General features: G+C 32.8%; 1 protein-coding gene across 6 annotated transcripts in view; it reads right to left on the bottom strand.

The window, feature by feature from the left end:
• LOC132734574 (transient receptor potential-gamma protein-like) overlaps positions 1-26,805 on the bottom strand; it is a 110,991-nt gene that overhangs the window by 41,014 nt on the left and 43,172 nt on the right. For 5 of the 6 annotated variants that reach the window (XM_060721340.1, XM_060721346.1, XM_060721345.1 and 2 more), the window contains exon 2: positions 7,354-7,788. In XM_060721340.1, the coding sequence (XP_060577323.1) occupies positions 7,354-7,770 (417 nt within the window). In that variant the 5' untranslated portion in view covers positions 7,771-7,788. Of the gene's footprint in view, positions 1-7,353; positions 7,789-23,802; positions 23,927-26,805 lie in introns of those variants that run through there. The other variant, XM_060721344.1, reaches the window with a different exon arrangement.

The raw sequence follows: 26,805 nt of genomic DNA, 5'->3' as shown, positions 1-26,805 counted from the left end.
TAAAGAATTTTTCCTACAAATTTCTGTAATTATAAAACAAAGCTTGCCAAGGAAATAACACATTTTGGTAGATTACTCACATAATACTGCAATTAAACAGAACTATAAGATTGGTTCATATGGATTACTATATTTGATTTATAGCTGCCTTATCATCTATACAAACATTTCCTGATTTTCATAACCTTTCAAACACGTTAGACATAACTGTTGCAATCAGAAAAAATGTGTTTGTAAGCACACATCAAAGCTAAATTAAACTAACTAACACATCAAAGCTAAATTAAACTAACTAAAATATTTTATAGAACATGGCATTGCTTGAATGATAAATTTTGTTAGTCTGTTATGGATAATTTGTCCAAAGCAATGGTTAACATTTTGTTAACTAGTAACTTGTGCATGACAGAGGAAGACTGAACTCATGTTTATCCACATTGACCGCCATAAAGCCTTAGTTGATCACAATAATGAAATGTAAAACAAATAGACATTGTTATTGACAGGGGAAAATAGATCAGTGCCTAACACTAAATTATACAGGGATTGTTACCAAGGGCAAGAACATGACCAGTGCCTTACTTTAGAACATTTAAGGACTGTTACCAAGGGCAATGCCTTACTTTAGAACATTTAAGGACTGTTACCAAGGGCAAGAACATGACCAGTGCTTTACTTTAGAACATTTAAGAACTGTTGCCAAGGGCAAGAACATAACCAGTGCCTTACTTTAGAACATTTTAGTATTGTTATCAAAAGCAATGACATGTCCAATCCCTTACTTTAGAACATTTAAGAACTGTTGCCAAGGGCAAGAACATAACCAGTGCCTTACTTTACAACATTTTAGTATTGTTATCAAAAGCAATGACATGTCCAATCCCTTACTTTAGAACATTTTAGTATTGTTATCAAAAGCAATGACATGTCCAATCCCTTACTATAGAACATTTAAGGACAGTTACCAAGGGCAAGTATATGACTAGTGCCTTACTTTAGGACATTAAAGGACTGTTATGAAGGGAAAGAACATGACCAATGCCTAACTATACAACATTTAAGGATTGTTTTCAAAGGCAATGACATGACCAATGCCTTACTTTAGAACATTTAAGGATTGTTACCAAGGGCAAGAACATGACCAATGCCTTACTTTAGAACATTTAAGGACAGTTACCAAGGGCAAGAACATGACCAATGCCTTACTTTAGAACATTTAAGGACAGTTACCAATGGCAAGAACATGACTAGTGCCTCACTTTAAAACATTTAAGGATTGTTATCAAGGGCAAGAATATGACAAGAATATGACAAGTGCCTTACTATAGAACATTTAAGTATTGTTATCAAGGGCAAGAATATGACCAATGCCTTACTCTAGAAAATACTGCAAGTGTTAACAAAGGCAAAATAGACCAGTGCCTAACTTTAGAGATACTAAAACGTTTAGATTTTGGCGTTTGTCTCCATAATTCTCAGATGGTCAATGTCCTGTTTTGTGAAAGAAAATCCCATGAACTGTTTTAGTTGAAGAACATTTTATTCACTCGAATATTCAATCTTATCCAAGAATATTTACAAACCTAACTATATATACTGAATGAATGAATTATTTTTTATGAAGGCTGTGAAGAGGCAATTGGCTGTAAGGATATTTGCAATACTGTCAACTAATTTAGACTCATTGTTAACAATTGCTCTAAAAGCATCACATGCTATGTTAAATCTGTCAACTCAAATGATACATAATTATATAATAAGGCATTTTAGATTGATATGCCCGCCGAAAGCAAATTCTGTCAGATTGTTATTTGTCATTTCAAGGGCAGTGGTGCGCTAGTGGTAAAGATATCTGCTTGATGGTGAGCGTGAAACATACTCAAGTCATGGCCATGATTCCTCACATGTCACCAGTACTCTGTTTTCTTCATAATACAAGATATGACATAATCAAGCTTCCTTCTTAACCATTCATTATTTTTTGGGGAAAATTTCCAAAAATATGTATTGTACACGGACCATGATCAGACTGTGGGGCAAAGATGTGCTGGCTACTCTTGATAGCTCTCCCTATTTTTTGAATAGTTGAGCTAAACACTGTTTCTTGTGTTCAGTTTACAATGAAAACTAAACTAAAAACTCTAAGTCGAAATTTAATTAAAATGTTATTTAAGTTCCATAAATAACAATAAATTTGTTTTTAATTGTACTTTGAATATAAAATCAAATGTAACAACAATTTATTAATTGAAAAAGTTAAGTTGAATCAATTACCTTAAATGAAGCAGAAAAATATTTTGTGCAAGTTAACATGTTTCTTTATTAACAATCCAGAATAGTTCATGCCATGCTAGAAATTCTTTTTTTTTATAATATAAATAATATATTGTGAGTGATCATTCTACCTTTGAAGGGGGTGAGGTGATTGCCTGTCCAAATATCGTTTTATCAGAAGGTGGGTCCAAAGTTGAGACAAATTTCTGTATACCATCTTTATATTATGTAAATACCCAAAACAAAATTGTTTTCATGACATTGTGTGCATATAATGTATAACTTGATTGATCTTGTAACAGATTTGACCATATTTTTTCCATATTTGACCACAAAATACTCATTGTATTGAAAAGCAAACCTTAAACCAAAACCTTGTCAACTGGCAACTGTCTTGTCTACAGACCTCAATCTCCTGACAAAAAATTCCAATCTAAAATGTTATCAGACAACGATTCAGTGCTCATTTCCATATTGCTGTGTAGAAATCCATTCATTAGGAAATCAACTCTACGAAATACAAGTCTTGCCCTTAGATAATGAGTTGATGCTTTTTCTCATAAACAAAGAGAGCTATCTAAAGGTTGATGGCATGATTATGTAGTGTAAACTCTACATCAAAATTTCCCGGTCCACAAAGTACATTAGTGTTACATAGTTGACTGATGGCAGACAATTTAAGTGAGCTATCTCACAAAAAACAAGCCCAATAACAAGAGTTATGTAACAATATGTCAGGGATACTATGCTGATCTTGTTCTGCTGACTCACTGATAATTGTTTGCCCTAGAAATCTCATCATGCTTGACTTACAAATGTATTTATTTTAAATTCTAGCTATTTCTTCTTTACGCTTAACTATCCAGATAATCTTTGCAGTTATAGGACATTTTTTTCTGTTTGAAATAAAACTAGAACTGCCACTGTCATGGCGTAAATACACCCACATACCACTTTGTCAGAATCAACAGTGTTCAATTAAAGCTCAAGGACAACTTCCCTGCCAAATCTGAGGGAAGTAAGCCAGTGCATTGCTAAGTTTTGTATTCTACATGTTTTAGTTGCAAAGATCAAAGTGACCTTTACCTTTTGAGCAGACAAGACAAGCTTTTGAACTTTACACCCCTGTGACCTTCACCTTTGACCCAGTGACCTAAAAGCAACAGAGGTCATCTAATGGTCATGACCAACATCCATGCCAAATCTGAAGACTGTGGGTCAAAGGAATATAAAGTTATTGGGAGTACAAGCTTTTTTATTCAAGGTCCATGTGACATTGACCTTTGACCCAGTGACCTCAAAATCAATATGGGTCATCTAATGGTCATGACTAACCTCCATGCCAAATAGGAAGACTATGGGGTCACAGGATTCTAAAGTTATTGGGCGGACAAGCTTTTTTTGCCAAGGCCCTTCTGACCTTGACCTTTGACCCAGTGACCTCAAAATCAATAGGCATAACCAACCTCAATACCAAATATGAAGACTGTTGACCAAAGCATTTTAAGGCAAATGAGTGGAAAGCTGTTTGAAGTCAAGGCCCCTGTGACCTTGACCTTTGACCTGGTGATCTCAAAATCAATAGGGGTCATCTACTAATCACGACCAGTCTCAATACCAAATATGAAGACTGTGGGTCAAAGGAATCGTAAGTTATTAGGCAGACAAGCTTTTTTTAGTTGACACCCCTGTTACCTTGACCTTTGACCTCAACATCAATAGGGGTCATCTACTAATAATGACCAATCTCAATACTAAATATGCAGACTCATGAGTCATCTATTAATCATGACCAATCGCAACTAAATATGAAGACTGTGGGTCAAAGGAATCTGAAGTTATTAGGCAAAAGGCTTTTTTAGTCAAGGCCCCTGTGACTTTGACCTTTCACCTCAAAATCAATAGGGGTCATCTACTTATAATGACCAATCTCAATACTAAATATGAAGACTGTGGTTCAAAGGAATCTTAAGTTATTAGGCAGATAAGGAAAAAGCGATAGACAGCCTAACAGATGTCTGGCTGAAATGGAATAAGAGGCCATTTCTTTTGTTATTTTCTTTTGTTTAATAGAGGGCCAATGACCTCTTACTCTACTGTTTTATGGAATGAACTCTATTGTTTTCTTTTGTTCTGTTAACAGTTAGATGGCCCCCAATCACTATTATGTTGTACGGGCGACGGCCAAGCTGATTCCAGTATACGCTCTTATAACTTTGTTGTGCGGGGGTACAATTACCTTTTTTAAAAGCTTATAAAGCTAATTTTAAACTAATCATTATGGCCTCATTTAAAAAATATTACAAAAATGCCCTCCAATACCTGCACAGTTAGCCATGTAAGAATTTCATATCTTTATGAACTTCAGGCATACTAAATGCAAAAGATGAACTTGTAATGGATTTTGTGTTTCACAATTTCATCTGACTTTTCTCCTAAACATTTACTATAATCAAGCATTTCTATATTTGAAAGACTTAGATGCTGGCATGTCACCTGTCTTGTAAATAGTGGATATCTACACCTCAGCAAATGTTGTTTTTTTCCCCAAGCTTATTACTTTCAGAATGTGTAAATATAGCCATTGCTGTTAGTTACCATTAGAATTATGGAGATAAATACTGCAAAATCAGTCATTAAACGCATATAAGACATGCAAACTATTTCTTAAATTGTGAATATTTTTTCTTTTCTTAAAATCTTACTACATTTTCTCAAGGTTAGTTTTACTAAAATATTTTGGCTCATCTGAATGCATGCAGCTTTATATATAATAAGTAAGTCTAGTATTGTATATTTTTGACCATCAAATGTTGACCTAAGAGTTGTGGACATTGGTCTTGAGCCAAGCATCATTCATTATCTCATCAAGATGATTATCACCGGCATGTTTTCTGATTTTTGTTGTTTCCTAACAACACAATGGTTTAGTTTACCACTACATGTTACACTTCCACCTTGAGGGCAGCTATGTCAATTAGGATTTACAACATGAATGATAAGTGATCATACTTCTGAAATCATAGTGAATAAACTAACCCCTGAATTAAGAATAAGTGGGTTTTTCACAGCTATTCTGTAGGTACAAATAAACGCTTTGATAATAAGCACAACAGGTTGACTAATCTATTGTGATGGGTGGTGCACCATGAAGCTATGCAGTAAAAGTTTGATAAGCTGGGAAAAACCCACTTTTGCCGAGTTCTGGATAACATCTATTCAATATACACCAAAATAAAAAATTGAAGAGTATAAATTCAAAAATGAGTGCAAATAGCTGACTGATTAATTGTGAACGATATTGCATCATAAAGAAATTACAGTTAAAAATTTGTTTGAGAAGGGGGGGGGGGTGTTGGGGATTAGCTCAGAGAAGCCAGATTTGCCGAGTTCCAGATATCAACTATACAGAATGTTATAAAAATGCCTTTTGATTTTGACATTGTAAACGAAAGAATTATATAATAAGAAGCCTTTTTCAAGAAGTATAAATATTTGCCTGTTGCGCTTCAACAAGTCTCAAATGAATCAGAAATCCTCAACAAAACCCTGCAAGCAAAATAACATGAGAAAATTCACAAAGTCAAATGCCAAGTTATTTGAGAACCAGCTGTTCATGATGCTGCAAAGTTGGCCCATGAAGTTGGCCCATGATGTTGGCTAGTTAACAAAGTGTCAATGATTGTCCTACAGGTTTCCCAGCTGTACTATACTAACAGAAGGTTACAATAATCTACAGCATTACTGGTGCCAAACATATAACACCTTTACCTACTGCTTATCATATAAGTCTGCAATTACAGAGCTTTACACCATGTTTCTAGGAACTATAGTATCATTTCAGAGGAATTGTCTATACTCCCAGACAACAGCATAATAGTCTGTGATAAAACATTGTTGGATAATTGTTAAAGGGACTCCACTGAGGTTTTTTTGACATAATGGAACTGGAAATAATTTTACCAAATTAATGTTCCATTTGATGTTAAGTATACTCCGATGAATTTATATGCAAATTTCAGATCATTCGCTCACTATATTTTTTTTTCTTGAATAATTATATAAATTTTGAAAAATGACCTAAAAGTGAAAACAAATTGGGCTAAGAAAAGCATAAAAATAGAACTTAAGTAAATTTCTTAGTATATTTCTTAATTATCTGTTGCATATTTTTCTGTTTTAAAGGCGCTGGCTGATCTATGTAAGACATTCAAAATTTTATGTTTTAAGGATTCTATACCTCAGTGGAGTTCCTTTAAGATCTTGAAAATGCTCAAATCTTTGATGCAGCATAGCAAGAGACATTATTTACCAGTAAAATAAAATTACATGTAATCCAATAATAAAAATATAAAAAAATGAAATTGCAAAAGACATGTATTTACAATGTATTTTTTTTAGGACATAAGACCATTAAATTCCTGTATCAAAATAATATGGTCTTTAGAAAAGCCTGCAGAAAATTGATGTTCCAAATTATTGATTTCAGAATTTATGACCTCGTCTTTTGGGATAAATTTGTCTGCTCATTATATTTAAAACAGAATTCCATTTATGCCTGTGCTGGTATGACAAATCATGGTCTATTTGTCATTACAATAAATGAACAGCTTTAATCAATATTCTTTGTTGTTCTCTTTGATAACAAAATGATCATCCTAATGAAAATAACTATAAAACGTTTATTACACAAAAGAGCCTTTGACTATTAAATACGAACCTAGCTACAATGCAAAGAACAATCAGTTTGGTCCAAACAGGTAATGTATAATCTATTGAACATTTTTACTTTGTAACAGAAAGATGCAAATGCATCAGAAAAGATCCCACTGTGGCTGGGACACAAACTCGTGACCACCTGAAAATAACAACGATCTTGACCACTGAGCCACAGAGAAATGATTCCCAGGTACAGCTGTCAGATGTTGTACTTATAGTTAAGTATAAAGGTAGGTATGCACTCAAATACAATGTATAACAATAAGAAAATGTCAAGCATTTAAGAGACATAATACAACAACTTCAAGAAATCTATATGAACAATTTTTCTCTTTAAGCCAGGTGAACATTTAGTCTTACCTCTTCTCCTTTCAGCTGAACTTCATGATTAAGTATAAGTTCCACTGCCTCGACATTTTCTTCATTGATGGCGTGTAGTAGAGCGTCACCGACCTCGATATTGTGAGACAACAACAACTCTATCATCTCAATGTTCTCATTCTCTATAGCTATGAGCAACGCAGTCCGACCCAATGGGTCAACACAATTTATATTTAGATTTGAGCAATGACCAATGAGAGAGAGGTATTGTCTAGTTGATGGGATATCCCCGCGTTCCACGGCAAGTAGATATTGTTTTTCCTCATTTGTGAGGTCCACTTCTTTACGTATAACCCCCATACCCAGGCTATCTCCTTCCAGGTCGAGACCTGTGTCGTCCATTATACGTGTTGAGTTTATAAGCGAGTCGCGATACTGGTAATAAACCTTGTCCATGATGTTTGTCTGTCAGCCCTGAAAATATAACAACAATACTCATCAAACGGTAATATAATTTTAGTCTATTCTTTTAAGGGACCTTTCAGATGGTGATAACAATATTTACAGAAAATTGGTTTTAACAACATAATATTGGCTTAAACTCATTTACAGTGCAGTAGTCCCTAAATTTCTGGCAAATATGCTATTTCTTCTTATATTTGTACATGGTGTCTGAGCAGACAATGGTTTGATGAGGACATCATTTAATTTAATCCTGCTGATTTGTAATTAATGACTTGTCTCATACAGACTTTTCAACTTTATTCTACATTTTAGTATCAAGTTTTTCAAGATCAAAATATGAAATTATCCTGGTTTTACTGCACATTTGATAGTCACATCCATATATCATAACTGAATGATTTCAAGGTCCACCTGTAACAGCCAACCAAACTGGTATAACATTTATAAAGCCCATACATGTATCAGCCATATAGAGTTATTATAATTTTCCAATGCTGAAAAAAAACAACACCATTCTAAAATGATACAGTGATAAGACTTTCATAGAAACCAATCCTTAATGGGTTTATGCAATATAGTATACAAGCAGACCAATCCAAATCAAATATCATAAACATATTCAAATGTAAAAATAACAGGCATTTTGCATAGCATTCTTATGAACATTTACACACTCCAGAAAGGTACATAATAAATGCACGCTGAAAACAGGAAAATAACTGTGTTAGGGCTTTATTGTTTGTGGGAAAAAAAAAGAAAAGAAAAAAGAAACCCCCCCCCACACACAAAACTGACTTTAAAATTTTACCAAAAGAAGAATTTAATTTTTGATCTTTGTTTTGGTCACACGATAAAACAGTTACTATATGAAGATTTCGGTGTTACAAATCCAAATCTACTGACATGGCTAATATGATACCCTGGCCTTTTACAACAAATATATCATTGTGCCAATACAAATTGATCAAATTAAAATCATATGATATCATGTTCATCTGAGGATAAATCATTCCATTGAACTGCATGCAAAATGATAGATCTTCACTACTGCTTCAATCTCTAATTCTATATAAGAAAATATTGCAGAAATTCACAGTTTAATCTATCTTGAAATTCAATAAATTCTGCTTCATATTTCAAGCCAAGATTGTTGGAGAAACTTTAATTTCCCGCTAAAAGTCTTAATGGTAAATTTGATTAAACTGTTAAACTATTTAAGGAGAAATCTGCACAAGTTGTTTTATTTTCCACATTTCTCAAACTGTCATTTCAAAATGTGATGTTTCCCTGATAAGTTGTTGAAATGTTTGCTCAGCTTAACAAGTCTCAAGCTGATAACAACTCCTCTATAATATATGAGACGCGTCACAACAAAACCAACATAGTGCGTTTGCGACCAGCATGGATCCAGACCAGCCTGCGCGTCCGTGCAGTCTGATCAGGATCCATGCTGTTCGCTATCAGTTTCTCTACTTGTTATAGGGTTTGTAAGCGAACAGCATGGATCCTGATCAGACTGTGCCGATGCGCAGGCTGGTCTGGATCCATGCTGGTCGCAAAATTTAATGCACTATGTTGGTTTTGTCGTGACACGGCTCATATATTCTCATTTCTTCCGTTCTATTACAGCACATTTATAATTCTTTTCACTCCAAGTCAATGAAATATTTTCTACTCTGTTAAGCAACAACTTTTTCTCTATATCAGGTAAAAACATCTCAAAAGAGAAGAATTATTGAAAAGAAGAAAAGATAAGGGGACAAGCTAGGAAGGAGTATTCAGTTCTGATTGAAATGTCTTTATTTCTTCCTGGGGACTCATCAATAAAACCTTATCTATGTCACAAGATAATTGAAGAAACCTTTCCTTCTTCTAAGTACTCTTCTCCATACTGCATCTAACTCATTGTCTGGTCCTGTTATCAGCCATTTAGTGCATTAATTAGGTCAGATAATATACTGTAATACAATCAATGTATTAATTCTTCTGTATTTTACTAGTTTTAGCTTTTTCTCACTTTATCCCTTCAGTAAACTGGAACAATGTCCTCACATATTCAAAACAAGTATAAAATACTGGAACAATGTCCTCACATATTCAAAACAAGTATAAAATACTGGAACAATGTCCTCACATATTCAAAACAAGTATAAAATACTGGAACAATGTCCTCACATATTCAAAACAAGTATAAAATACTGGAACAATGTCCTCACATATTCAAAACAAGTATAAAATACTGGAACAATGTCCTCACATATTCAAAACAAGTATAAAATAAAGAAATTCCTGCTGTTCAGTGAGAATGTAAAACATTTCAGTTCATACAAGGAGTTAATACAACATCTGATAAAAAAAAAACTTGTCATGTTTCAACTAATCCATAACAAAACAAGAAAATCATTGATGCAAAGCATCAAAGGGCGACGCCAAAAGAATTTGATCCAGATTTGCACCTAAATACTTAACAAAAGATGTGTACTTTATAGCAGTACCATTACATGTGACCTGGAGGCTAGGGCCAGTTTAAGTTGAAACTTAAACCAAAGAAGAATAGGCTCTGTCTTGCCAAGATGCAAAGACAATTTATAGTCAATTAAGCAATCTTATAAGACTTATGCTATAAGAAAGAATTTCTTCAGATTAATTTATGAGACACAAGGATTCCTGAGTCATCAGCATATAATCACTGGCACGAGTATCGGACCTGGGAAGAAAAAATATGACCAGATGACCAGATTGATAAAAAAACTGTGTTTATAAAAACCAAAACAAAAAATGTAAATAATGATCCCCTTTAAAAATATACTATCAACTTGAAGTATATTTTTAAAGGGGGTCATTATTTACATTTTATTTTGGTTGTTGACACTTTTAAGATGAACACAGGTTTTTTTATCAATCTGGCCATATTTTTTCTTCCAAGGTCTGATACTCGTGCCTGTGCATTATAATAAAAGCTTATTGCTTAGGGTTGAAGACATGTAATTGACATATATTAGACATAAAAGAGGACCTAAAATGAACATCAGGGGGACAGCATAGGTACTCCTAGAGCAGTAGTAGAATGAGTACCAGCCACATCAACCAGCTACTATCAGAGATAAGACTTAAACCATGTAAGAATGTCATTATATATGGCAGATGCTTGAAGTTTCATGAAGAAGAAGAAAAACAACTTCTTCATCCCAGATGTGCAGTATAGTGTGTTCAACTGTATCAAATGCCCTTTGTAGATCTAAAAGTATCATGCAATACTGCCTTTGTCCATTTCAAAAAATGCAATCTGTTAAATGAATCAAACATGTGTCAGTTGAAAAACCACTTCTAAACCCTGACTGAAACTGCCTGACCATGACTCGAACCCATGACTTTCAGAAGACCAACTGAGCTATCCGGCCTGCTACACATTTGCTCTTTAATAATGAAACAGTTCTAAACCACAACATATTTCCCCACTATATCGATTTGTGTTCGTGAATTTCTTATGTTACAGAGCATAGGAAATTGAACTCATGCTTATATGCAGTCACAGGATGAGAAAAACTTTGAGCTTGACCAGAACTCAAACCTGTGACCAACATAAGAAATTTTACGAAGGCTGATTTGTATTTTTTGCATCAAGGGCACCGGGCAAAAACATGAAAATGCAACAAACAAACCACTTTGTGGTAGATTGTATTTTCATGTTTTCATCTGGCGCCCAGTTACTTTTTATACTATGTTGGTTTTCATGTGGCACAAATCACCCACTATAAATTTAGTGCACAAATTTATTCAAGGGCAAGTAACAATCTACTCTATGTACAGTCTGTTGTCGGGTTGATGCAGGAGACCTGGAGGTTGAGACCGGTGTCTCTTCATTACAAATAGATAAGACCGAAGCTGTTTTTTTCAAACTATGCACATGTTAGAAAAAAAATAGAATAACTATTCAGAATATGATTTTTTGAGACTTTATTAATTACATTGCTTGATCCAAGTTTAAGGACATTTTCAATCAATACATGTTTTATCATTTATAACTTTAAATGAAAGTCTCATCCCTTTAATAATAATGACATAACTGTATCTCTTTAAATGCAGAAAATATAAGTCTCAATATATCAATATACTACTGTCTAAGATATACATGTATGCACATAACATTAATAATTCCCAGTTTATATTAAATAAATATGAAATCCTAACATTAACATGCTTTTGATGACCTTACAACTGGTGAATTATATACAACAAAAATAGTATTATAAGTAATACCTAAGATAGACAGAAAAGAACAAATAATTTAGTAAACATGAGTTACTTCCCCTTAAAATAAAGAAAACCTGAAACCCAAAAGAACACCCTAAACAGCAAAATTATGAAATGCTGCAGGTTCAGTTTTATCAAGCCATGCAAATTAATGGTAATGTATTCATAAAAAAATAGATGGCCATGTGTCAGCAGTAATTGCAGAAAATCGGATAGCTTTCATCATCCGGATACTGGTACACTTTGTAAAAACAACCATTCTGCGCAACAGATAAATGTAATAAGGATAAAATCAATAGGATAATCGTTTACAACAGTTCCATTACCTATCCTTATACTCAATTGCAGGTGAACTTTCTTCTTGTAGGAAAATTTTGAAAATGTATAAATGAATGAATGAACTGATACGGCCTCAATCTAGACCACAACGATATTCGAAATCCGGGGTTTAGTATTGTCATTAAAACTAAGGGACAAGCTGTTAAACTTAACCTGAAATTTCGTGAAAATAATATCACAATGCACATGCTTTTTATAAAAAGTTATTAAATACAAATATAATAACACATTTGTTTACTTGATTTTTACGAATCAAAATAAAACTAATTAACACAACATGAAATTAACTGCTAATAATAACAGCTCCTTCCATAGGCAAAAATAAAAAGCGTTCCATAATAGACGACGCCGCTCACCGGCGTCGCCAAAAATAAGACAATATACAGATCATTAAGAAAAAATATGCCCACTCTGGCGGGCATGAGAAACAACTCTCAATGCCATTTTAACAAGAAAATATTTTATACATTCATTTGTAATATTTATATGATTGCATACAATTTTTGTAATGATTATTTTGAAGTAATTGTAGTGAAGGTGTTATATAAAATAAATGAACATATAATTTAAAATATGTTATATAAACAGTAAATGTATGAAGGACAAATGAATAATTGAAACTATAATGTCAAAATCATTTCACAGCATATATAAGTGATTATTCTGTAGTTGCAAAACCAAATTTAAGAGATAATTAAATCTACTGACTGAACAGCAGATTTTGTACAGAAAATAATGTCAAAAAACATATTAATTATATGATACTGTTGACCTTAAAAAAAACAAAGTGATAAATATTAAAGGTAAGTATGAATGGGTAAAGATAAATGGACTTTAGTAGTATTTTCTTTTTAATATTTCAAAAGTTAAAGAGTTGAGAATCTTTACAACATAGGGCAGTCATATTGATGACCTGAAGATGTCAACAACCAAGATTGATCTATGCCAGAATTTGATGTTGAGTTAAGGAAAATAAATGTTAAAAGTTCATCAGAAGTTACTCTCATGATCGCATATACTAAACATCTTAGTTACAACCATTTAGAAAGTAATTTTGTCTTCATTACTAATACATGAAAGTTATAAAATATATTATAGTTATATCATGGTTCATGGTAATTTCATTTTGTTTGCAGAATTCATGAATTACAATAACTTGTGGTGTATTATAAAAGAATCAATGGAGAACACTCACAGATTATGGTTATTTCACCAATCATGCTCAAATCTGCCCATTTTATTTGCATGGAAGATTATTTCCAACTTAATATTTGGATGATTTACTCCCTTTTATTGTTGGAAGCTGCATGCCTCCAGATTGATGTCAGAATTACAATAAATATGGAATATTTGCATTTTGTTTTCCTAATAAAATGACAAAATGTATATAATTACTTGAATCTTTTTTGTCAATTGAACTTTAAATAAATGCTAAAAAAAATATGATTGCGTTTGTGAAAAATTGTGCTAGCCCACTGCATTATACAACACTAAACTGTAGGGACAAAAGTAGTTCATGTATTGTTTGTTTTGAAAAAATTGGTAGCTGTCCAAAACCAAAATATTTCATGCTAAATATCTCAGCTCTCAGGAGCAGCTGAGTTCCTTTCTGAAATCATTACTAAATGTATATACTAGGGAAAACCCATAATAGTACACCAGTGTAGGACTAATTTCAATAAGCGGGGTTTGAATTTGAACAATCTTAGCACAAGTCCACAAAAAACTTATTTAAGGCAATCCAGTGAATGATGTAGAATAAATCGAAAGGACAGATATAAGGGGATGTTTTAACATTCCAGTGAATGATATAGAATACATCTATGAATGAATATAAAGCTATATGGTGCTGGTTTTAGATTCCAGTGAATGATATAGAATAAATCTAAAGGGAACTAAAGATATACGGTGCTGGTTAAACATTACAGGGAATGACATAGAATAAATATAAAGGGAACTTAAGATATATGGTGCTGGTTAAGCATTACAATGAATGATATAGAATAAATATAAAGGGAACTAAAGCTATATGGTGCTGGTTTAGCATTACAGTGAATGATATAGAATAAATCTAAAGGGAACTTAAGCTGTATTGTGCTGATTTAACATTACAGTGAATGATATAGAATAAATCTAAAGGGAACTAAAGCTATATGGAGATGGTTTAACATTCCAGTGAATGATATAGAATAGATATAAAGGGAACGAAAGCTATATGGTGCTGGTTTAACATTCCAGTGAATGATATAGAATAAATCTAAAGGGAACTAAAGATATATGGCGATGGTTTAACATTCCAGTGAATGATATAGAATAGATATAAAGGGAACGAAAGCTATATGGTGCTGGTTTAACATTCCAGTGAATGATTTGGAATAAATCTAAAGGACACTAAAGATATAGGGTGCTGGTTTAACATTCAACTGAATGATATAGAATTAATCTCAATAATTAAAGTGAAACATCGCCTGCATTATATTAACATTTAAATAGCACTGTAGTCCCTGGACATTGCTGTCTTTATTTCTAATCAGTTTATAATGTCAACTTATTACATTATTTTCCAAGAGATAACCTTTGTTTTCTCTTCTTTGGAGAATGCATGCATTATGTATCATGTTTAATAAAGTCATAGAGAATTATTGATAAATCAAGCAATAAAAAATCATCATGTTCAAGTTACACTGTCTTGTCAATAATAATGTTTGGTTTCATAAATTATAATTGTGTTATCTTTTACAGCACCCTCATAATTCTTGTCAGCATTAGGTGTATGTGTGGTTAGCAATAAAAAAGTTCAACAAAGAGTCATTTTGTACTTTATAACAGTTTGAAATAAAAACAAACATTTCTATTAACATGGGCTATTCCAAATCAAATGGTAGGACCATTCCTTTTGCCCTTTTTGTAGCACAAAATACAATACTACAGAAGATTCTGTTAAAGTAACGAAATATATATTTTATGCTTCAGCTTTAATAATATTGGGTTAAACCCCACGTTTCACCAACACTTAAGTAACATAGCTGTAGGAAGTTTAGCAAACCAGTTCACTCAATTCTTCTCCAGCTTTATTATTCTCTGCAAATAACTGCCAACTTTTTTACAAATATCAGAAGTAGAGTTCAAATAATATAATTAACAATCTATTTTTTCAAAGCACTCAAAGTAATGCATACTTTGTTCAAAGTTTAAGCTCAGGAACTTATTATGAATAGTCCTACACTCTTAATTGTGTGAGCCTTTTATAAGTGTTCAATGTTAAATTGAAGGTATTGTCCAAAAAAATTAAACTGCAAGTTTTGAATAGTTAGACTTTGATATCCCAGCTAGTTTACCTTTCATGCTCTTTCATTTCCTTGAATTTATTATATTTACTTTGACATAATACATCAATACAAAATCATTTCAAGCATGTAATAGCAGTTTGATTTCACTGGCCAATTGTCAGTGCAGCTGTTACTAATGCACATTTATATTTTGATTTACAACCATTTTAAGAAATGTAAAAAAACATCAGAAAGGTATGGCAGTATAGATCAAAAATAGAAAATATACGGGATCGGGATCGAACGAATTAACCTTAATACATTTGATACAATGTAATGAGCAAAGCATTTCCTCTACTTTGCATAATGACAATATTCAAACTTTGGGTATAACCAACAAGATTATAAATGAATGTAAATTGGGCATTGGGGGGGGGGGGGGGGTATATATTTTTAAACAATAATTTATACATTCAACACAACACAACAGTAATCATCTAACTGCTCTCCCTTATTTCTGGATATTTTTTCATTTAAATATTTTCATAAACATATTTTGTTAATTTACATAAACATATTTAGTTAAATATAACTTTATCTGTTTGAAAATGGAATATAACATAAAGTAGATTAAATTAATTTATATTGTTCTTTTTATTTGATTATGTCTCACAAAAAAATCTTCATCTGTTATATTACCAATCCTATCTTTTTTCTAAAAATGTTACAGACATCTATCAGGAAGTATAATTCTTGCTATGCCCAAATTTCATTTAGAAAAATTAACTTTTTACATTTAGGGATTATATAATATATTGGGAAATAAACCATTAGTTTTTGACATATACATTAATCATTGGCAGTTTAGAAGTTTGTATCAGAAATATAACTAAAATATATTGATTCTTACAATTGTAAATTTCTCAAGATTTTTTAAAAGCTTCAATCTGAAAGCTAAACATAATTCACTTTACATTCTGTCTCTGCTTCATTAAAACATTGGGACTTCACACCATTAGTCAGACATTAGAGTTGCTAATGATAAATGTATGAGGCATCACACCATTAGAATCTGACATAACAGTTACTAATGATAAATGTATGAAACATCACACCATTAGAGTCTGACATTACAGTTACTCACGATTAATGTACGAGACATCACACCATTAGAGTCTGACATTACAGTTACTCACGATTAATGTACGAGACATCACACTATTAGAGTCTGACATTACAGTTACTCACGATTAATGTACGAGACATCACACTATAAGAGTCTGACATTACAGTTACTAATGATAAATGTACGAAACATACACCATTAGAGTCTGACATTACAGTTACTAATGATAAATGTACGAGACATCACACTATTAGAGTCTGACATTACAGTTACTCACGATTAATGTACGAGACATCACACTATTAGAGTCTGACATTACAGTTACTAATGATAAATGTACGAAACATACACCATTAGAGTCTGACATAACAGTTACTAATGATAAATGTACGAGACATCACACTATTAGAGTCTGACATTACAGTTACTCACGATTAATGTACGAGACATCACACTATTAGAGTCTGACATTACAGTTACTAATGATAAATGTACGAAACATACACCATTAGAGTCTGACATTACAGTTACTCACGATTAATGTACGAGACATCACACTATTAGAGTCTGACATTACAGTTACTAATGATAAATGTACGAAACATACACCATAAGAGTCTGACATTACAGTTACTCACGATTAATGTACGAGACATCACACTATTAGAGTCTGACATTACAGTTACTCACGATTAATGTACGAGACATCACACTATTAGAGTCTGACATTACAGTTACTAATGATAAATGTACGAAATATCATACCATTAGAATCTGACATAACAGTTACTAATGATAAATGAACAAAACATCACACCATTAGAGTCTGACATAACAGTTTCTAATGATAAATGTACGAAACATACACCATTAGAGTCTGACATTACAGTTACTAATGATAAATGTACAAAACATCACACTATTAGAGTCTGACATTACAGTTACTAATGATAAATGAACGAAACATCACACCATTAGAGTCTGACATTACAGTTACTCACGATTAATGTACGAGACATCACACTATTAGAGTCTGACATTACAGTTACTCACTATTAATGTACGAGACATCACACTATTAGAGTCTGACATTACTGTTACATATGATAAATGTACGAAATATCATACCATTAGAGTCTGACATTACAGTTACTATATGATAAATGTACGAGACATCACACCATTAGAGTCTGACATAACAGTTACTATAACGATAAATGTACGAGACATCACACCATTAGAGTCTGACATAACAGTTACTATAACGATAAATGTACGAGACATCACACCATTAGAGTCTGACATAACAGTTACTAACGATAAATGTACGAGAATTCAAACTTTTAGAGTCTGACATTACAGTTACTAACGATAAATGTATGAGACATCGCAAAATTAGAGTCTGACATTACAGTTACTAATGATAAATGTACGAGACATCGCAAAATTAGAGTCTGACATTACTGTTACTAATGATAAATGTACGAGACATCACACCATTAGAGTCTAACATTACAGTTACTTACACTAAATGTACGAGACATCACACCATTAGAGACAGACATTACAGTTACTAATGATAAATGTACGAGACATCACACCATTAGAGTCTAACATTACAGTTACTTACACTAAATGTACGAGACATCACACCATTAGAGACAGACATTACTGTTACTAATGATAAATGTACGAGACATCACACCATTAGAGTCTAACATTACAGTTACTTACACTAAATGTACGAGACATCACACCATTAGAGTCTGACATTACAGTTACTTTAACGATAAATGTACGAGACATCACACCATTAGAGTCTGACATAACAGTTACTAACAACTAATGATAAATGGTTCTGAAAGTACAAGCAGGGAGATTGTTATTGAGAGCCTAAATTGGAGGGCAACTTTTTTTTTTTAAGTGTCCAAAATACTCTTTATTTAAAAATTTTTGTAAACCCAATATTTTCAAGAACTATTCAAATACAATGCTATATACTCATACATGTAGGTTATTTGATAAATAGAACTATTTTGTGTGTGTAGAATGGTTTTTAATTAGGTTGTCAGCAGTAAGAAGTCTTTTCAATGTAAATATCTCCACTATTGAAAAATGGAAAAGTTCATTAAGATATTTAGCATGTTCCTGTTCTGCTATAGCAGGTGATAGGGGATGTAAATGCTAATTTTTGTCCATGAACAGGCCAACTCAAACCAAGCCATTTTAATGTGTAAGTTATTTATGTGAACATAAGTAAAACAAGACAAACATTATCTTGATGAATGTCTAAAATTGGCAGTTTTGGACATATTCATTATCAAGTTGAGGATATCAAGATAAGTATGTGAATAGTATAGATCCATATATGACTTGAAATCTACTGATGCCAAAGGCTATAAACTTACTATTCCAAGGTTAAAACTAATTATAGTGATATACAAAGTACCTGCATGATTTACCTATCATCATCAAAGAGTTACATGATGGACAGGTAAATGGACACTGTCAGTTATAATTATTTACCTTGTTAAAATACCCATAACTCCTGTACAGACAAGCATAAACAAAGCCATCACACTTAACTCAAAATTTAAGAACTCCATAACCTTTGCAATAAGTATCCAGAACATAAAGTCTAGTGGTTTCTTTCTTGCTGAAAGAAGATCTTAAAAGCGTCTCAACCATTACCTGTAGAACAAGTGGGCAGCTGGGTAGAAGCACCAATATGCAGTGACCTTGATGGATGGCTTTTTTCTCATAAACATTGTTAATTTTAGCACTTAATTAACCCATAATCTGCTGGTAGCAACAGATCATATCATTGCAACCAGTGCAGACCAAGATCATCTGATACATTTGTGCTGTCTAACTGTTTGCTTTTCAGTCAGTGCAGCTATTAAATTTGTCCCTATAAATGATGAATGGCTTTGTCCTGATTGAAAGATGGGTAAGTCCATTAAAGATATTCAGCAGGGTAAGGGTGAAATGCCAGCCAAAAATATCAGAAACCTTAAATCTTCTGACTGAATCTCACTAACAATTTGAACAAATGTAATATTCAACAACATATTATCTACATTTAACAACTACTAGGTACATAAACCCTGTTAAAACCTATTAACAATGTGTCCCTGGTGTCTGTCTATCAATTATCTCAGATATGTGCTTTTTAGTAAATGACAAATTTTAGCATCCTTTCTAAAAGTCATGACGTCCAGGAAATAAACTCCACAGTCGTAGCTACATTATTAAAAGCCACAGAAAGTGTCATTTTTGGGGTGATTTTTTTGTGTGTGTTTTTTCTTGGGTATTTCAGGCTGTACTGGTGTCCCTCTGTACAATAGACATTATCCGGAACTCTGCTAATCTGTAGGTACAAACTAACATTGACTGTTATAGCTTCATGGTGCATTTCACATCATAAAATGTTTCGCTTAACTGTAAAAAGTTTGTTTGTACCTGGAGATTAGCTGAAAACCCAAAAATTCTTTATTCTGGAGTAAGTCTATAAACCTAGCGGGATAATAAAAGGGCACCACCTGTCAGCTGAAAACAAGAACAATTAGTGGCAAATTTTTAATAATATTTACTAAATTTAATAATAAATGACCTTTTATCATAGAATAATAATTTTTCAAAACAAATTTTTAACTCAGAAAAAAAAGTAGAAACAAGACGACATTTCATTTTGTAAATATTATAGATACCTTTTACAATGGTCCTGTAAGCATCAGTTCATTTCTTGAAACAAACATTTTATTTTTACACAACAACTGCAACAAGATCCTATGCTTCCATCATAAAAATACCATAATAAATCCAATTTTTCAAAAGACAAATAAAGTCCATCATGAACTCATAAAGAATTCACTATTTTTTCCACTGACGTTTTAAACATTTTCAATTTCAAATACTACAGTACAAATTTTCACAAACCCATATTTACAATCCAATATTTACCATATATATTTAAATATCCATTTTGAAGAGACAATATATTACATTTATAGCTGTAGATAATATGATCAATTTCCAACAAGTCACCATGATAATATACAGCTTTTACAATCTAATACATCTACTAACAATGCTTCAGAAAAAAGCCTAGAAAATTTCACAGGGAAACACCACAAGTGGGCTCAGATGTTATTTACAATACCACACTTACATTAAATCATTAATAAACACAATACAATTTGCTGGAACCGGCAATAACCGCAATAATGGAAATATATTTGATGATAATCATAAAAGAAAACAAATTACACAAAGCAATTACATAATGATAACTTTCCTAACCTCTAACAAAAGCAATGATAAAAAGGTTTTTAAACTAATAACCAAATATCTGTAGAGAGCCACTTTACCAGCCAATCATTAATTAAATCTAACATATATCACGTTCTGTTATTATCAAATATAGAACAAAAATCCTGATAATGTTTCTGGGAATATTTTTTTGCTATGATAGTTTATATCTAATTGCACAACAATTAAATCTATATTCACTGCTGATATTTTATATATATTTTGAATATTACTGTCATTTCTTTCTTTTTCTCAATAGAATATATTTCTAAGAACTTATAGTACAGGGTGATAAATTAAATTCTGATTATTAGACAGGATTTGTAATGTAATGTTGCAACTTAAAATGATTTGACTTTGCCACCAGTTTAGAGTAAGATAAAGACACACTCTTGAATCCATTCCTAGGACCAACCAGTACTGAACTATGAGATAAAAGCTTCTTGCTCAAGGAAACAATGGCTTTCCCCTCATGGGAGCTAGCAATCCTCAGATCATCAGTAATTGACACATTTTTCAATCGGTCATGCCACCAACTTTAGATTTCATCTTGCTATTTCCAAAAAGGAGAATGAACAGTTTCATAAATGGAAGCTTGTCAATTGTACAACAGGTTAAGGGTTAACTGATATTTGACAGTTTACTGATAAAAACTAAAGTGCTTTACATAATCCAGTATCACGCAAACTATTACAGTCATATAAGTCTATCAATTCAAACTCCAGTAAATATTTACTAAACATACTAATGAAGTAATTATAATTGTTTTATCACATGACATCTTCTCATTTTAGTTACTATGCCAACAAGACATTCAAACTAGCATCTGTACAGATCAGCTTCTATATGGAAATATTGTGTGACAAAAGGCCTTTAGGCTACACCAATTTTCAAGATGTATCTATAATACTATCTGATTGCATGCATACATGCTCCAACTCTTCTACTTTCAGAGATATATTAACAATAATTAGCCTACAGAAAAACACTTTGTCTTCCATATTTATAAATCTATTTTTGGTTTTAATTTTTACAATGTCATGGTCACATGTAAATTTACCAGCTTAACAAATTGCTCTTCTTAAGTTTTTAAGATTTCCCTTAAAATAAATAAGATTTCCCTTAAATTTTAAGATTTCCATAGTTGCTATTTATAATAAAACTCCTTAAGGTAAAAGTTCCTTATCTTTTGGTTGATTTTTTCCTTAAATATAATGGTACACCATAATTATTTTCACTTAACTTTTAAAGTAAAAAGTTAAGGAAAAAATATCAGACAAAAATGGCCGACTAAGCAGAAGGTACTTGAGCAAGCAGAACTTCCGGCTTTCTGTTCGCAAGCTTGAAAGCCTACTCCATGGTAAATTTGGTCTTTGCCAGGATTCAAACCAGCAAAAGTGAGGAACAAGAGATCAGATCTCAGTCAGAAAGGATCTTTATAAACTAATATGCAAAAATATATACATATAAATGGATAAGATGATGTATTGATGGTGTTATTCATTTTTTTCCCTTTATTTTCCATAATAGAAAATTTGAAGCAATATTGAATTTGTTTTAGCCAGAAAAGAAAATTAAAAGTAATATTGAATCTATTTCAGAAATGGTAAGTGTATTATTCACCTCCGAAGAACAAAGAAGCCAATTAACCATTTAAGTTAATTAGGTTATTTAATGGACATATAAAAAGTATTGACCTTTATGCAATTAACAGTAAATAACATCAGTTAAAACACAAAATAGCTCATTTGAGTGAGTGTTTTCTCTGCAAGGTTTAAAATACATGCAGGATCTATTTTCATTTCAAAATACTTTTATATGAATTATAAATAAGTAATGATTTTTTAAGTGAAGTTTGATATGTAAATATACATTAAATATATATATAAACACACCTTTAAAATTATAAGTATTACAGAGTCCCTGATTTTTATATCTATCATCTCTTTTTTCAACATTAAACTCAAGAGTGTAATTCCATCCTGTGGAATAAGACCACTTGTAAAATACAACCGCTTTTCATTGTACAGACAGTGGTTATCATAAACATGTATAACTATATTTCTATTTATAGCACTTACCTTATTACCTCATCTTTCATATTATTATTTATTGATTATTGTAATTTCATTATCGGACAAGACGTCCAAGCTGAATTCAGTAGGTCACAGTCATCGGTCTCTTGATTTCTCTTGATTTACTATCCTGCGGCCGGGCCCATTACCCCCCATTATATTCTCTTTTTCCCTTTTTGTTCTGTTTTAAATCTGATACCTGTACCCAAATCAATGTTCTATAGTAATGGTGCTATATGAAATGATATCTTCTATGGCAATGGTGCTATATGGAATGATATCTTCTATGACAATGGTGCTTAGATATGGAATGTTATCTTCTATGGTAATGATGCTATTCTATGTTAATGGTGCTATATAGAATGTTATCTTCTATGGTAATGGTGCTATATGGAATGCTATCTTCTACGTATCAAATAAGCAACACTCAATTAATGCATTTCGCAGTTTCTACACACTATTTCAGGTAGCAGCATTTCTGAACATTATATCTGGGTGGATGCAAGGAAATCAAAGACATTTAATCTTCAATAACTGCAATATTTGTGAATAATGCACTTTTCTGAAATTGAAGATAAGTTTTTTTCTTCCATCATAATAATTTAACAACTTGATAACTCAACTTGAGAAAGGATAAAAGAAATATTACCTTTGATCATCCCCATGTTTGAACTTCCACCGTAATTCCATCTTGTCAATTTAATGCTCAATCAATATTATATAAATATTATAAATATTTTATCAAATTTTACTTCAGGTATGTTGAGACATTAAGATAGGTGTGTCTAATAATGTAATCTCTATAGCAGCCTTTCAAATTTAAATATCAGAAATCATCCGATTAAATTTATTAAAAAATTGTTTTTAAAATAGAAATCTGATTACATTCAACAAATAGATACTAGGTATATCTTATGGTTGAACATAAGAAATTTCGCAAGTGTTTTGAAAACAATTACAACAAATTTATGATGTGATTTTTGAGAAATTTACTCCTAATAACACAGAACTTTATTGCTTAATAAACACTAATTAACACTGCAAGCTTTAGTAAATCGCAGCAAGAATCACCCTGAAATGTGTCGCATTAAAACTTTCTAGATTTTCCAGAAATCAATATTACTGTTGCTGTATCTCTCTATAGAACACACTTGTCAGGTATTGGTATGTCACAGTTATGTCCCATGTCACCAAATCAAATATAAATTGTAATAATATTCTAGTTAAGTCAATTATAATCTGTGAAACAAGTCCTAATGAATAATATTATACATCAATATGTATGTCACACAAGTAGTTACAATAAAACCATTATTATTACCAGGGATTTGTATACATCATCAATAATCCCGGGGGGGTAGGGCTGGAATACCAATTCCCTCTCTGTCAGGGGACAAACAAGTATATGACCATAAGTATTAATGTTATAGGAAATATCAAACACATGCTTCTATAACCATTTATGTCATATACTTTGTGCCTTCTCATATATTAGATAATGATTAATATTGACATGATTTTCGCTTGAAGAATATTATCTTCAAATTTACAGTTAATTAAAACATCTTTACAAATAATTACTGTATTGGAACATGCTGCTTCATATATGAGCCGCGTCACGACAAAACCAACATAAAGCGTTTGCGACCAGCATGGATCCAGAACAGCTTGCGCATCCGCGCAGTCATGCTGTTCGCTTACAAACTCTTATTACAAGTAGAAAAACTGATAGCAAACAGCATGGATCCTGATCAGACAGTGCGGATGCGCAGGCTGGTCTGGATCCATGTTGGCCGCAAACGCATTATGTTGGTTTTGTCATGACACGGCTCAATTATATACATTTGTATTTGGTACTGAAGCATCCCATAAAATGTCAAAGAATTCAGAGGTTGCTGAGAAATAGTGCAAACAAATCTTACAGCTAGAAAAGGCATAAAAGGATATAATGTTAGGAAAAATCACTAGGCATGAGCATTCAGCTAATATGCATTTCTTTTTGATATTATAGTTTCCTATAATGTTTTTATGAATTTTTGTCAATCTATGCTGAAAGAACTAGAACTGCCACTATCTTGGCGTGAATACCCCCGCATACCACTTTGTCAGAATCAACAGTGGCCATTTAGAGCGCAAGGACAACCTCCCTGCCAAATCTGAGGTTACTAGCCAGTGCATTGCTAAGTTATGTATTCTACATGCTTCAAATGTGAAAATGTCAAAATCAATACATTGCAGACAGGACATTCTTTAGCAATTGAGAAGAAAAGCTTTTTTTTTTTGTCAAGGTCCCTGTGACCTTGAACTTTGACCCAGTGACCTCAAAATCAATAGGGGTCACCTTATAGTCATGATCAACATCCATGCCAAATTTGAAGACTGTGGGTCAAAGGAATCTTAAGTTAATGGGTGGACAAACTTTTTGAAGTCAAAGTCCCTATGACCTTGACCTTTGATCCAGTGACCTCAAAATCAAAAGGGGTCATCTACTAATCATGACTAACCTCCATTCCAAATATGAAGACTGTGGGTCATAGGAATCTTAAGTTATTGGGCGGACAAGCTTTTTGAAGTCAAGGCCCCTGTGACCTTGACCTTTGACCTGGTGACCACAAAATCAATAGGGGTCATCTACTAATCATGACTAACCTCCATTCCAAATATGAAGACTGTGGGTCATAGGAATCTTTAAGTTATAGGGCGGACAAGCTTTTTGAAGTCAAGACCCTGTGACCTTGACCTTTGACCTGGTGACCTCAAAGTCAATAGGGGTCATCTACTAATCACGACTAACCTCCATGCCTAATATGACGACTGTGGGTCAAAGGAATCTTAAGTTATTGGGCGGACAAACTTTTTGAAGTCAAGGCCCCTGTGACCTTGACCTTTGACCTGGTGACCTCAAAATCAATAGGGGTCATCTACTAATCATGACTAACCTCCATGCCAAATATGACGACTGTGGGTCAAAGGAATCTTAAGTTATTGGGCGGACAAGCTTTTTGAAGTCAAGACCCCTGTGACCTTGACCTTTGACCTGGTGACCTCAAAGTCAATAGGGTCATCTACTAATCATGACTAACCTCCATGCCAAATATGACGACTGTGGGTCAAAGGAATCTTAAGTTATTGGGCGGACAAGCTTTTTGAAGTCAAGGCCCCTGTGACCTTGACCTTTGACCTGGTGACCTCAAAATCAATAGGGGTCATCTACTAATCATGACTAACCTCCATGCCAAATATGACGACTGTGGGTCAAAGGAATCTTAAGTTATTGGGCGGACAAGCTTTTTGAAGTCAAGGCCCCCTGTGACCTTGACCTTTGACCTGGTGACCTCAAAATCAATAGGGGTCATCTACTAATCATGACTAACCTCCATGCCAAATATGACGACTGTGGGTCAAAGGAATCTTAAGTTATTGGGCGGACAAGCTTTTTGAAGTCAAGACCCCTGTGACCTTGACCTTTGACCTGGTGACCTCAAAATCAATAGGGGTCATCTACTAATCATGACTAACCTCCATGCCAAATATGACGACTGTAGGTCAAAGGAATCTTAAGTTATTGGGCGGACAAGCTTTTTGAAGTCAAGGCCCCTGTGACCTTGACCTTTGACCTAGTGACCTCAAAATCAATAGGGGTCATCTACTA

Source organism: Ruditapes philippinarum, unplaced genomic scaffold (genome assembly GCF_026571515.1).
Source record: "Ruditapes philippinarum isolate M1 unplaced genomic scaffold, ASM2657151v2 ctg7898_1_1_1_1, whole genome shotgun sequence".
Lineage (NCBI taxonomy): Eukaryota > Metazoa > Mollusca > Bivalvia > Venerida > Veneridae > Ruditapes > Ruditapes philippinarum.
The sequence above is the reverse complement of the archived record's forward strand: the minus strand, read 5'-3'. Positions and strand labels throughout refer to the sequence as shown.